At 36.8% G+C, this 15,123-nt stretch overlaps 1 protein-coding gene across 1 annotated transcript in view; it reads left to right on the top strand.

Annotated features, from left to right (window-relative positions):
* Positions 1-15,123, top strand: part of ACVR2B (activin A receptor type 2B) — a 111,884-nt gene that overhangs the window by 88,973 nt on the left and 7,788 nt on the right. The window contains exons 5-7 of the mRNA XM_072412574.1: positions 1,702-1,845; positions 8,855-8,998; positions 10,988-11,136. Of these exons, the coding sequence (XP_072268675.1) occupies positions 1,702-1,845; positions 8,855-8,998; positions 10,988-11,136 (437 nt within the window). The remainder of the gene's footprint in view (positions 1-1,701; positions 1,846-8,854; positions 8,999-10,987; positions 11,137-15,123) is intronic.

Raw genomic sequence — 15,123 nt, 5'->3', positions numbered from 1 at the left:
TTTTTTTTTCTTGTTTTCCCGTGCGGAAAACCTGGTGCGTCCTATAGTCCGGAGCGTCTAATGGTCCGAAAAATACGGTAAGTGACCAATCATAAGCATCTCAAAAGTACAAAATGCTTTAATCTGTAAAAAGAGGAAAACATTAAACAGACTGAGATCTTGTGATTTTATTTTGTTCCCCCTTTTAAAAAGCTTAAACAAAACACACACATGGATGTATTTACATCAACTTAATTAGCGTTTCTGTGGATTACTCTTTTGAATGTTAGCGGTGACAGCTATATTTTGTTTCCTGGGTTTATACTCGTCAGTATATTTGATTTAGTGTATATTTGAGCGTATGCAGTAATGATAATTTAATAAGGCCCTTAACCCAAGCTACCAGGGCTCTGAAGTATTTACTTATCATTAGGTAACTATTTATGCCTTGGTATCATTAACCTTTATAGCTGAAGGCACTGTGGAAAAATTAATCTTCTAAATTCACTGCAAAAACATGTACATAAGGTGGTTCTTTCAGCGCCTAGGCTCCCCTCCCAGAATTTGTGATGTTTAAAGCATAGATTAGGTCTGGAAGGCAGCTGAGGCTCTGCTGGGAGGTTATACATGGACAGGGAGAGCTTATTTGTTCAGAGAAATGCTTGCTTACTTTTGTAAACTTTGTTCCACAGTGCATTCAGCTACAGAGGTTAGTGAGAGTGTTTTGAAGTTACTGCATGTGAAAGACATGTAAATATTTGAATAATTATAGCTTGAGATCTTAAACCCACTGCAGCTGCAATACCTATGTTTATCGATATATTTTTACATAAAATGCTTTAATCTGCGTTAAGCCTATCCACAAAGCATGACTACGGGTAAAAAGAAATCTCCAAAATTAAACTGTAATATGTTATCCCCGAGTTTATTTTCCTTTTAAAGCTCATATAACAACAATATTGATTTTCATTCATCAAGATATATGCTAATGCTTTCTGAGAGCTACTGTTAGCTTCTCTGTTATCAGTCAAGGCTTCTTCACCAGAAACTGTGAATCGATGCGAGATTCTTATTTTCTTGTGCCCATAACCATCTCCTGACATTAAATGTAATTTAAGAGCGAGTTTTGTGGAAGCGCTACATGGCTGTTTTTGAGTAAATGGATGACGATTACTATGCCTTTAATTCCAAAGTGCTAATTGACTATAAAATGTTACATGCTTTATATCAGGGGCTTTATAGCTTTGCTGCGGCAGGGGCCCGTGTAAGTAGAAGCACTTCATCAAACAGGTCTCGCCATAACTGACATGATTTGCAGAGGGCCTAGCTGCTTCAATAAGCTTGCCAAAAGAATTAAATGAATACCCCACTTTCATGCTGTATGTGCACCATTCCATTCTGTGTTTTCTTAGTTTCCATAGCAACAGTCTAGGCCAGTTAAAAATATTTCATTCAATACAACTCCTTCCTAATCAGTCACATTTCTGTGTAGTGTTTATTCTTGGGGAGCTTTACCATTCATTTTTATTTTATTTTTGTGTGCTTGGTTGGCCTAATGAAGGATTCTTTGACTTAAACAAAAATCACTAAGGCACACTTTAAAGGTCATTGCAGGTGATCTATTTAAGCAATATGCACTAATTAACGACTTGTAGGAATGGAAGATATTTGAAGCTTATCCCGCTCATAAAAGATCAATGACGTATTTGTCTATCTCTCTAGGATCCGGGGCCACCTCCACCATCTCCATTAGTTGGACTTAAGCCCCTGCAGTTATTGGAAATCAAGGCGAGGGGCCGATTCGGCTGTGTTTGGAAAGCAAGACTGATGAACGAATATGTAGCTGTGAAAATCTTTCCAGTTCAGGTAAGACGGGTATCATACTGAACTTCTTTTAGAAAGAAATAATACTACCTGCAAATGTAATCCAGGTTTTAAAAACAAAATATGGATGGAACTACCAGTGAACATACATCACATTTACAAATGACAGGTGAACCTTGATTATTCTATCAAGGTTATTCTGTATACCTGCTGTGGAAAACTGATATTTCCTGTAAAAATGAAAATAAATAAAAATGTATTTAAAGAGATAATGAAGATATACACACACACACACACACACAGTTGTGAGATTAGGGAAAACTGTGCATGTGGCTCTTGTAGAAAAGCAGTGACCACCCTAACAGTTCAGAACTGTGTGTTTTTCTGAGAATTGCCCCCTAGAAGATTCATCCAGACCTGCTATAATTCTGTTGACTAAAAGTTTTTCTGTACCTCCTGTAATTTTTGCCTTCAAAATACAATGCTGTAAAATAAATTGGCATTTTGAATGCTAGATAACAATAATATTTTTACTGCTTTTTTACATCGTGATCAGGCTGTTTGAGTAATGTAGAATGGTGGCTCTATAAATGGTGTCGAGATGTTGCCTGAAGCTGATTGCAGTTGACAACTTGACTTCAGCTTTGCCTATTGCCTGAGGAAAGCAAAGTGCAGAGGTTCTAACAGGTTGAAGGTCATATGAGCATCTTGGAAAGTAATGAGGGCCATTAGTTATGTGAGAAAACAAGGGCCCCCCCCCCACAAAATGGGAAAAAGAAATTTACAGGAAACATACATGCTAGACTAATGATGGGCAAACTCTTGGAAACCTCATATGCATTTAATTTGCTAAAGGACTATGCAGTTCTGTTTTGCCTATTTTTGTCACTGGTGCTGATGAGGACCACTGTTGTAAGGTGCTAGACTAGAGGTCAGTTTTATTTCCAGTGTTTTTCCTTTACATAAATATCCTCTCTTGCAGGACATAGCCCTCCCCTCTTCTGGGAGGATTAAATTACTTTCTGTACCAGTTACTATACTTGTGGATTTTATATCAAGATAGGATAGGTTTTTATAATACGTGGATTGTTATGCCTAAAAAGTCCCGTACCACCTTTCCCCTCCTTTTTTTTTTTTATATATTTTTGTTTTACTTTTTGTACCAGTCTTGCTTCTCCACCGTTTCCCTGACCTCCCTACATAAACTTGGCATGGTAATGCCAAGATAAGCGGAAAGGGGGAAAAATTGAATTTCACTTACATGGCCGAGACTGATTTAATCACATTCAAGGGGACTGATCAGCAGTCTCCAGGCTTTTTAAAATCACATGTAATGTTATGGGAATGTTTATGCTGAAACAAATGGTCTGGTGACAAGTTAAGAAAACTAATTGACTAGTATTCAAAGGATGAAAGGCAAAACTTTTTAGAATGCACTCTATACCCACCATGAACTATACTAATATATTGTTTAACCAGATAAGGTGTGCAGCAGATAGTTGTTGCCTGGATAGCAGCTTTAACATATACTTATGCACTGCATTGAAATATGTCTATCACTCATACAGTCAGAAAACAAAAAGGTGTCATCCATCTATCTGTTCTCAACAAACAAGCCAACCCAAGATACTTGGTTTATTTCATATTCTTATAAGCTCTGCATTAGAGAAGTTTTTTCTGCACCTCCAAAAATCTATAGCAAGCAGATAGGAATCGGGATTGTCAAAACCTTTGTAATACCATTTTTCTTCTCTTATACAGATACTTGCACTGTAAAGTGAGGTCAACCTCAAAATACTCTAAAGTTAAAAATTGTATATAGGAGCTGTTTTACCTATCAAAGAATTTGTATTTTTGCCCATCCAGTCCTGAGACTTTAATAGCCATACAAGACAGCAAAGTTAACCTGCTCACCTGACTTACCAATACAGCAGTACAGAAAAATGCAATGAGGTCAACCTTTAGCCCCAACTTGTGATTAGTCAGTGATGAAGCCGGGAAAAAAAATGTATTGCATCATTATAATTCTCTCTCCTGTAAGCATCTTCCTTATTACTACTTGATAGGCTGCCAGTGCTGCCCTTCTCTTTCTCAGACTCCTGTACAGGGGCCTGCAAGAAGATTTAAGCAAGCATTCACATATTTGCAGTAGTTGCATATAAAATGCATTTTTATTACCTCTAAAACTGAATTATTGTTTTTTTTTTTGTTTTGTTTTGTTTTTTTTTCCCATATACCTCTTATAGAGTTCTGCTGTAAGCTTTCAGTGTTGTTGCGTGCCATCAGTCAACATGGAAAGCTAACGAAATTTCATTAGTTTTTTTTCATTCCAGTTACTCTTTGTTGTTTATTTAATGTTTTTCTAGTGTGGTTTGATTGTATAGTATTTGTAGAACGTAGCAGAAGATCGTAGTAATAATGTGCTCAGTGATTTACAGCTCCTGCCAGCTGTTTATAGAGGTAAATTGCACATATGTTTCTTCTCAGTCACACCAGGGAGGAGAGGTGAAGGAGCTGCTTTGTGTCAGGTATAACATGGTTCAGGGCTCCGTGTATGATTTGTTTTCTGCTGATTTCCCACTGCTGGCCATCTCATATGGCCTTTGTTATTTTGTGCAGAAAAAATACACATGCACATGTATACCCAAGCTGAGTATTGAATAGACTTGGGTTGCCCCTAGGTAAATAATATTGTTTTCACAATGATTCACTTGTGATTCACTCAGCTGCTCCTTACTTGTCTGACTGTTTCACTCATCTTTCCAACTAATACACAGAAAACTGCACTTTTATGAAGGAAAGGAAGAAACCCACACAAACACGGGGGGAACAAACTCATTGCACCCTGGCTGAGGTTCTAACCTGCTACTCTTTCTGCAAATGCCAGAGTGCTACCCAGTGAGCCAATGTGTGGTTTAAATCATAGAATATGACAGACCAAATGGCAGATTAAACCTTAAATAAACCCTCCTTTACCTATTTACCTGTGGTTCCACCATAACATCGGTGTTTGAGCATTGACTGAAAACCAACATTTTTAGGGTTGTATTGTTTCCAGCACTTTAGAAAGGTTAATACTATGTACTCTCTTCTAGCCAAAGTTAGTCCTTGACTTTACTGGTTATCCATAGTGTCTTTTTCTCCCTTGTCATTGCTGATAAATTTACCAGCACGATTGATATACTGCAGGAAAAGTGTGTGAGACCTTAAGAAAGCAGTTTGGTAACTTCCCAGCAAGAAGTCTGCTTTTCCTAATTGCAAGACGCTTAGATTCCTTGCTCCTGGTGATTTGAACATTAATCTGTGTGACATTGCAATCCCCAGGACTTCCTTAATTTTATTTTCATTACTAAGTCACTGTACTTTGAGCTCCAGGGACTGGCTCTTTTAAACCATTGTGTTGAGCAGGCAGAAAAATTCGGCCCGGTGGAGACGGCGAACTCTCCAGGGTCAAGCTCACATAAAAATCTGCAGCTTATTTACATTATGGTTTGGAATAAAGAAACTACTTTTTGTTATAATACAAATACATGGCCATTTTCCACAGATTTAGCCAACAAAGAAAACATTGAAATGGTTAGTAATGGAAATTGGGACTGAAAAGGCAATTTGGAATTCTACAAATGAAAGCAAATGAGTTATTACATATTAGAATTTTCATTTATTCACATCTAAGAGATCGAGGTTTATTAATACTTTATCTCTCACGCCTTCTTTTTGCTCGCACTGCTTCTGTTTTCTACATAAAGATTAACGTAAAATATTAGAAGTGTTACGCTGTATCAGCATTAAATACCTAATATGTAGATAGTGCTTTGGTTAAAGAGTCTTGGAATTGTTTTGTGATTGTCTTTATGATAGATTTTGCATGGGCCACATTTAGCTTTAAGGCAGTTTTACAAATAAACCCTATTTTCTAAGCTAGAATAAAGAGCAACAAATACGAAAAACAATATACACTAAGACAAATGGTCATAATCTGCATTGTTCAAACTTTTATATTTGTTCATTAAACAATGCTGTGTATGTCTCACAGCTGGTGTACACAGGTAGTTGTGTTTTTTTTTTTTTGTTTTTTTTAAATTATAATTAAGATTGAATAAAACAATCGTATCTTAAGTGAAACAGAAATAAAATCTAAATTTGGCCAGTCATACCGATCCAAGTTTCCTCTGCACAACTCCTTTATGAATCAGTTAGACTTGTTGATAAACCTTGTTTGAGAGTACATATGTTGTGTGTACCAACAATCAATTACATCGGAGATTCTGATCACTTTCAGTCTGGGAAAAAAAAATGACTAGTTTGTTCAATTATTAATTGGTGTACCACACCTCTTGGTTATCCTAAATTCCCAAAAAGATTCTACAATTCTGTGTATAGAATACATACAATACAAGTGTTAAGGTTTTTTTTTTTTTATTTTTTTTTTTTTTAGGTACTATTAACTTTTCAGACATATTTTTTTAAAACTACTGTCATCAATATTTAATCTCAATTTTTCAATAAAAACAACATCACATAATCTACAGATATCTTCATACATTATACTTTTGTTGTTGGCAATGTCTGATACCAATCTTTTTCTGTCTTATAATATTTTGTTCTTGACACGTTTCACTTAAAGCTTCATCAGAAGAACAAATTTCAATATCTTCATATATGATTTTTATTCCTTTGAGATGCTGATCCTATCTATGGCCACCATTTTCTCAGCAATATTTTTTATATTAAATTAATGTCCTTGAAATCTTTTGGTAATTTAAAATAAATTACTCTTAACTAATAAATTCATGTATAAATTAAGAAGAACAGGTTCGGTTCTGTTTGGAAGAACAGGTTTTGATGGTGAGAAAACACAAAGTCTGCGTTGCAAGCCTTTAAATTTATCATCAAAAAAATAAAACCAATAATTAATTAAAATATTCTCCTACCGGTCTCTCATTGATTGTCCCAAAATAAAATGCCAATTGGCAAAGAAACAAGTATAATGATTGTACCTTTTCTCCCAACTGTCACATGTATGATTTTCCATATTTCGTTGATGCTGTTTCTATAATGCAAATTGCACGACATGGACACATTGTGGTATAATTAGCCAAATAGCCCTTTAAATGAACAGTGTTTTGTACTTCCCGGGAATTTGAGAGGCATAAGGGATACGCTAATTTGAAGAAAAATCACTTGATTTTTCTGCTTTCATTACCATTAAAATTAAAAAAACAGTCTCCTGTCCATGGCATTGTGTGTGCTAAACACTGTACAGACTAAGCTGTGACCCACACTTGGCTCCTCACCAGTGCACACACAGGAGGTGAAAGCTGGCAGTGCCCTGTAAATCAGTAATCGAGCACCCTCATTGTACCAGCGTCTGTGCCGAGGGCTCATTCGCATTCTGATCAGGTAGATTTACCATTGATTCCTTTCGTAAGGTTTTCTAATTCTAAGTTAAATAAAATAACAGCAATGGAAATTTGGAAGGAACCTAATTCTTTCCACACACTAAAAGACTCTTCGAAGAAGGAGCAAAGGCAAAAAAAAAAAGTATATTAAAAAAAAAAGAAAAGTTCCAAGAATAATTATGGAGTCGTGTACAAACCCTATCTTTGTAGCCAGAGAAAAGCTCGATTGAGTTTGTGCTCATTAAGTCAAGATTGTGTTCTAATGCTGAAAATATTTTGAAAGCTCAGTGCAAGTTTGACATGAAATGTGCTGTTTAGCTGCTTAAGAAACGAACAGTTTTTCCCCCCTTTTTTTTTTTTTTTTTTAGCAATTTCATTTACATTTAGTTTTCGAACAAGTAGCTACAGAGCCATTATAAAAACCAACCCAACATTGACACTGCAGAATAGACACACGAAGACCCCTGCCCTTCCTTTTACAACATTGCCTGCACCCCTCCCTTCCGTCATTGGAACTGGTAAACACTAGCACATCATTTACCCTCAACACTGCATTACTCTGTCCCTGAGCAATTTGTCATCGGGCCCAAGCACTGTTGGGGTTGTATGATTTTCTGGGAGCTCCCAGGGTAGGCTAGGAATGATAGAGTAGCAGTTAATGCGTGTGTCTGCTAAACGGTATAACAGTGTTTTGTTTTTTTGTTTTAATGTAATACGGCTAAGGCTAAGTACACTTGTGCAATAAAATGTCAGTGGAAAGGTTCTTACGATCCTTTCCAACGACAAAAGACTGAACGATGCATGAACGAGCGCTGTACATATAGCACCCTTATGCTCTATGGGGAGAATTATGGAGTGGCACCCCTCTGCATTCTCTCTCCCCTTCACTTTCATTACGATTGTACGTTGTCTGTGGACCCACCAGGACAGTCATCAGGATGACGAGCGTTGTACACACCCCAGATTCTCGTCTGATATCAGCCCTGACTCCATTATCGGACAAGAATCGTCTGATATGTGTACATTCCCTGACTTTAAAGGTGATCTTTCACCATTGTTTCTTACATAAAGTGACATGGTTCAAAAGAAACCAATGTTATTTATAATCTAGATATAGATCACCTGATAGCCCTGCTCTGTATTATTCTTGTGTTCTGATTCTCTGCTTTATCATCTGGCTTGATTCTCGGGTAAGATTCATGTCCTACCTTCCATTACCCTACATCATTGCCCTTTGTGCTCTCATACCAATATAAGGAGCCATATACATGCCTGCCAAAAAGCATGCAGGAATGAAATGACCTTTGAGGATTGTTTATTGCCTTACTAACAAGGGAAAAATTGTTATATTATGAAATGATGGCACTAAGCCAGCATTTTACAATTTCTATATAAGTATTCTAAATGGATATGGTATTTAAATATATTTTATTTTGGAGATCTTGGCATCCTGCTCACTTAAGTATAGGTAAATTTGATCGAGAATCAAGTATAATTGTCGGGGAGATTGATATACAGTATTAGTATATTTTACCTTTCTATAAAGCACATTGACAATAACTTTGCTTTTCGATTCATTTGTGATTCATTTTTTCACCCCAATATTGGTAATATTTTATTTTTTTTTTTATTTTTTATTTTTTTTTTAGGATAAGCAGTCCTGGCAGAGTGAGCGAGAAATCTTTACCACCCCTGGCATGAAACATGAAAATCTTTTACAATTCATTGCAGCTGAGAAGAGAGGAACAAACCTGGAAATGGAGCTATGGATAATCACTGCTTTCCACGAAAAGGTAAAATTTCCTATTAGGTCAGATGCCTGCTGGTAAATGGTTGGCTGTATATATCACTGGAGCCATACTGAAAACTACAGACAAAAGCTGTCTCAGGTTTTCACTTGGTTACTTTAAATTTGAAGTAGGTGTGGACTTTCCTAGGAACTTTTGTTACTTACCCTTAGACATGCATTGCTAAATATAACCACACTTTTATAGTCAAAGCCACTCTTTGATAATTGTATGCACTTTCATTGTCACCTTCCAAGAGAAATTCATTCATTTTTTAATCAAAGGTGGCACTATGGACTATGTGTTTGATTCATTCAATCAGCACAAACAACTAAGTCTGTTTTGTTACCCATTGATATGGTCAAAAGTTGAGTTCTTTTTTCACTTCATTTGGCAGACAAGCTGTCTAGCAAAAGAGACCGTTACAGTGGTTGGGACAGCCCATTGCCAGGAATATTTATAATACACCAAATTTCTTTATATAATTTATACTTCTGGAAAAAGAAAACCATTACAACTGCTTAGTGGGGCTGTCCAACACTAGGTATTAGGTCAAGATTTCATATAGGCAGAATCATTTTTTGTAAACTAAAACTGAACATATTTACTGCAGTCTGGTAAATATTAGGCTAGGAACTAAATACATGTTTTATTGGAATTGAACAGGATTAAAATGGCTTAAAATGTCATCTGGGGATGGCCTGTTCTGCGGGCAACACTGCTGCTTGATCTTACTGCAGAAAAAATAGTGTTGTTGCCTTGTTGAAAGAAGTAGAAAAATAGATCTACTTGCAGGTGTGGTATAACCACACAACCACATATAACCACATAATCACGATATATGTTTTGTTTTTTTGGTTGCATGCCAAACCCCCCCCCCCCCCCACCTCTGTAACTTTAGTACACAGTAACTGTTCAGAATATTCATTTGAAGTAGTTATCTTTTTACATGTGTGCTTTTCCATATTTCATTACTGTGTTTGTTGATCTTTCCACCACTATCCTTTTTATCATGTCAGTGGTGACAAAACAACTGCTGAGATGACAGGGTAAGTCACAGCCTTAGCAGACTGATGGAAGAATCAATAATCACAGTATGGCTATACTACACATGCTACAGATTGTATGTAAGTGAACATTTCTATCCTTCTTTACATAGCCAGCTCAAAACTATAGATTGAAAATGGCTTTTTATTCCTTTAAGACTTTTACATATGCTAAGGATGTTTACATTTGATTGATCACTTTGATAAATGGTGAATTCACATTGTGAAATGCTAATTCAAATATACAGCTTGTCAGACACGCACAAGTGGAAATGGAATAAGATCAGCCATCCGGTTGATAAGTTCTATTAACCTTATCAATTCTATGATAAGTAACTATTAATGTTCATTAATGAGCTGAGTGAACCAACTTTGGTTCATGTACAGATGTAATAATAAAAGTCACTGCTAAGGTAGCTTTGTCTCTTTTCCTCCATGAGCCGCTGCACACGTTTAATGTACAGCAGGGAACACACGGATACTGCAGAACAATAACAATGGATCCGTTAGCTCAAAGAAACATGCTTAAAATCCTTCCCGATATTTGGATATGGAGGAAACCGGGATGGAGACTCTGCACTCACTGATAAAAAAAAAAATTACTTTCATAAATAAATATTGGCCTTGAAGATTAGAAACTTAAATACCCTATCCTCACCTCTTCCTTTATGATCTGCCCAAGCAGCTCTGTATTCTGTCGCTATTCACACGCCTTTATATTATTATATAGTGCTGCCTCCGAAACATATTGACATGAAAATTCTATAAAGAAGTAACAATGACACCTAGTGGGCAGATTATTACTACAGGCACAAATTTTCCACTGCTGAGCAACTGAATAAAGCAATTCTCACATTTTACCAAGTTATAATTGCACTTCCTGCAATGTGTTCACTAAAATGTCCAGGCTTAAAAAATTAACTGGCTTCCCTTTGTGTTTTTGCTCAAGGGCTCTCTGACAGACTATCTAAAAGGAAACATCATAAACTGGAATGAACTGTGCCACATAGCAGAGTCAATGGCGCGAGGGTTGGCTTACCTTCATGAAGACGTGCCTCGCTGTAAAGGCGAAGGGCACAAACCTGCAATTGCACACAGGTATGAATGAATCGTAGTTGTTCATTGTGTAATATCTATCTTTTCCATAGAGCTGTCACCAAAGGAATCATCTTGTGGCTCATAATTATAAAACAAGATGTAAAAGGTACTTAGAGTTAACTCTGTTCTTGCACACGCATCCCCTGCGCTGAATTTACCAGATGTTGAAAGGCGACACAATAACAGTGGCAGCCTGCGTCTGTCCTGTGTATGACTCCAGCAGAAAAGGTCTCCCGCAGATTGCACAGGTGTCCCTAATTAGCCTGGGCTGACAGCCAATAACCCTGCACTGAAAAGCTGAGGATCTGACTTCACTCAGAGAAAGGGAGGCAGCCGTGGAAAGCTGGAAGGATGGAGTGCTTGCTGTCATCCCCTTACCATATAATCATGGCAGGCTGGTGAGCCGGGTGTCCACCCTGGGCCTTTAAAATGCAAATAAAGTTATTCCAGGAACTAGTACAGGTGGTGCACCAGCTGTACAAAGAACACTTTTAACATTGACATTGGTAATTCTTTGTTCTCTTATACAACAAGACAAAGCTGAATTTAAGCTTTACACAGACCAAATATAAATATATAAAATTACATCCTAAATTCGTCTCTAAAGTACCCGGCTGCCAATAAGATCGCCCCTAAATACTTATTGCAAGAGAGTCTTTTAAATGTCGGTTAATCTGCTGCAGGTTTGTCTAAAATGTTAGCAATTGGATGTCTGGAACTGCAAGTATAAAGTCTGTAAGCGTACACAAATCTTTAAGAAATAATCACACTTTTTAACATTTGATAATCCTAAAGTAGACCTATCACCGAGAGAAGCTGCAATTGATTAACTCATTCCAAAAAAATTAATTGTCTGGATGTAAAGCTGATCTTTTGGTTTCAGTCACATATCTAAAGCAAGCATGGAGGTAACAGAGGCATAAGTTGTGTGACAAATAGCTGAACTGCATATTCATTCTGGGACAGTGATTCAGGGAGAAATAAAGGAGAATTAGAACACCAGCCAGCAAGCTGTGTTTTTTAGAACCACATCAGCTATATATATCCAATTACATATTCTTGTAGTAAATGTTCTGCTTTAACTGAAATAACATCTTGAGTGAAGAATCATTTCAATTATTCAATAACAAAACATGAAATTAATGTTTTTACAATCTGCACCTGTTTAGGTATCCAAAGTGAATAGAGCTATCATTCCTAACTCCTTTAGTAAATCCACTCCATGGTATGCTTATTTCTGTAAGCTTGAGAATTCTCCCATGATATGGACACTTCTGTATACACAGGAGTTGCAGATATATTCAACCCATGTTTTTAGGGGCCTAAATTTGAGTTTGCTCACATTAAAGATAAAGTACCTAAAGTGTATCTAAAATGTAGAATATGTATTCTATATTGCAGGTTCAGCACATTTTCTGCTAATATAAAAATAAACCTGCCAAAAAACATGTATCCTTGTACTTTCTATAAACTGAAATAGACTCGGATCTGTCTTTCTAGCTATGGAATGCAAAACACCACTGCCTATGTAACCGAGAGAAGAAAAAGTGTGTACAGTACAAACCAGGAATGCAGCATATTAAGACAATTCTGCTCTTACATACATACAGTGTAGGGTAATTATCACCTAGAACAGGAAGTGTGATACTGGCAAGATCTCTAGATGAAAATAAAGGCAAATACACTTTTGGATACTACATAACTACAATCTTAGCCCTGTAGCAGTTCACAGTGGCACCTTTTCTCTGTAGTTGGGAGCTATAACAAGCTTTCCATTAGCCGACCCTGCTTTACAGGACTGCAATTCTGCTTTGGAATCCAATTAAAACCGCACACAATAGATATGGAGTCGGACATCTATAAATGAAGTCAGTTATTTTTTTTTTCAAAGTTCAATATTTCTTTATTATAGGATCTTTTTAAAAAAAAATATAGTTGAAAAATGTACGTCAGATCTGTATTTTACCAGTAGGGTATAACAAGATCTATATATCAGAATTGAAAAACAGACAGGTCTAAAGCATTGGTCGGCAAACTTTTTGGACTACTAGGCTATTTCAGGAGGTCAAGAAGGCATACTAGGCCAGAAGAAACAAGGTGTCCAAGGAAAGATTTTTTCCAACCGTGACTACAAACGAGCAGCCTCAGTCTTCCGCTCATCCGCGGTGTAGTCTCTGTACGTGTGCGTGTGCTTGGCATTAAAATGCCCCTTGCGATTCAACTTCTTGAAAGTGCTGTTGGTGTCGATGCACACTAAACACAGGGCTTTGTTGCGGCGTTGGACGAAGAATTATTCGTCAGTCTGTTCAGGGTTGAAGACACAACGTTCAAGGTCAACCTTCCGGAGACTGGTAGCTGCGCGTTGCTTCTGCTCTTTAGGCATTGTAATTGGGGTTACTGTGCGGGAACTTGATGATAACGCGGCGATTCAATTGGGCTGGATCCAACAATAAATAACTAGGTGGGCAATAGGCCTGACTGGAATACTGGCTAGGCCGTATTCGTCCTAAAGGCTAGAGTTTGCCTACCTCTGGTGCAGAGTGACAGAAATAAGTGAGAAAAGAAAAGGAAGGTTAAGTGGTAAAAATAGTAAGAAGACTAGAATAGAACAGGAAAACCAAACAATAAATGGAACATAAACAGAACACCAATATACCGTAAGGCAATACAACAACATACAAATATAAATTCTGCACACACATTGAGTGATGTAACCAGTTTTTTGTTTCTTTTAAAGCAGCATAACTTTCTTTTTTTAACACCCCATATAATTTTGTTGAAGTTTGTGTGTTGCCATTTTTCTTTCTGGCAATATTTGCTTTAAATACACCAATATGTTAAGAGACCAGACATTTATGGTATTTTATGGCTCTGTTCCTAAAAGCATAATGTATGCAGTGTTTCTGTTACCATACATTATTTGCTTTTTTAAAATTGAAAATAGATTTGGGTCAGCTAAATTTATTGCACACCTTTTAATGATTTTTTGAGTTTTTTTTTCTTTTGACTGTACTAGCTGTACAAGTCAGTTCAAAAAGAACATTGTGCAATAAATTTATATTTCAGTGATGTTTGTGTTAATAAGAGCAGATAAAAGTAAGTCTGAGTGATAAAACAATACTCCGTGAAATTAAATGATTCAAGAGAAAACAATGGCATCACATGAAAAATACAGATCCCATACCTTAGCAAGTATTTGTTTGTGAATTGATCGTTAGGAGAAAACTTTTATGACATTATCTATTATCATCATCTCAAACTCGGCCGTGAGGCATGTCTGCAGTACTTTAGACCCATTTCAGGCTTGTTAGTGGTCATAATGCCAGATTCTTTGCTTGGTCTCTTGGTTACCTTATTGATGCTGAACATCCGTTTTGTTTCCTACTGGTGACATAAATTAAGTGAACGTAGTCCTGACTAATGACAAAATTCTTCCAACTATTAGCCTGTTATTTATTAGTCAGGACCTGAAAGATGAATCTTTCAAAGTTTTTCTTTAGGATACATTCTTGCACCATGCAAATGATTGAAATGTGTTTCTCATTTACACATGCCAGGAGTCGTCTAAGGAGACGGCGTGGACAACTCACAGCGGGGAGCGTTGCCGTTTCAGCTGCAGCCTACCCATTATCTTAAATATAAATGTGCTGACGGCTCCTAGGTAATGGCTTTGCCAGTACAGATGGAGCCAGTCTCAAGCTGGGTGAAACTGATTTGCTCTGACTAATATGCTCACTACCAAAGAGTTATATACACACAAGATGCTTCTATTTCATGGCTTTCTGTGGAAGCATTACAGTCACCTGATTTGCTTTTCTGTTTGTCAACTAGAAGACATAGTTTGGCTTTGTATTTTTATCAGAAATCGTTTTTATATGGCTCATTCTTTGTGCTGATTGCATGATTTGAATAAAAGTTGAAGCTAATGGAAAACAAAAGAAATACTACAAAGATTAAAAGGCTTTAGTCATACTGCAGTAACTTATC

Source organism: Pyxicephalus adspersus, chromosome 5 (genome assembly GCF_032062135.1).
Source record: "Pyxicephalus adspersus chromosome 5, UCB_Pads_2.0, whole genome shotgun sequence".
Lineage (NCBI taxonomy): Eukaryota > Metazoa > Chordata > Amphibia > Anura > Pyxicephalidae > Pyxicephalus > Pyxicephalus adspersus.
This window is presented reverse-complemented; position numbering and strand designations above follow the sequence as displayed.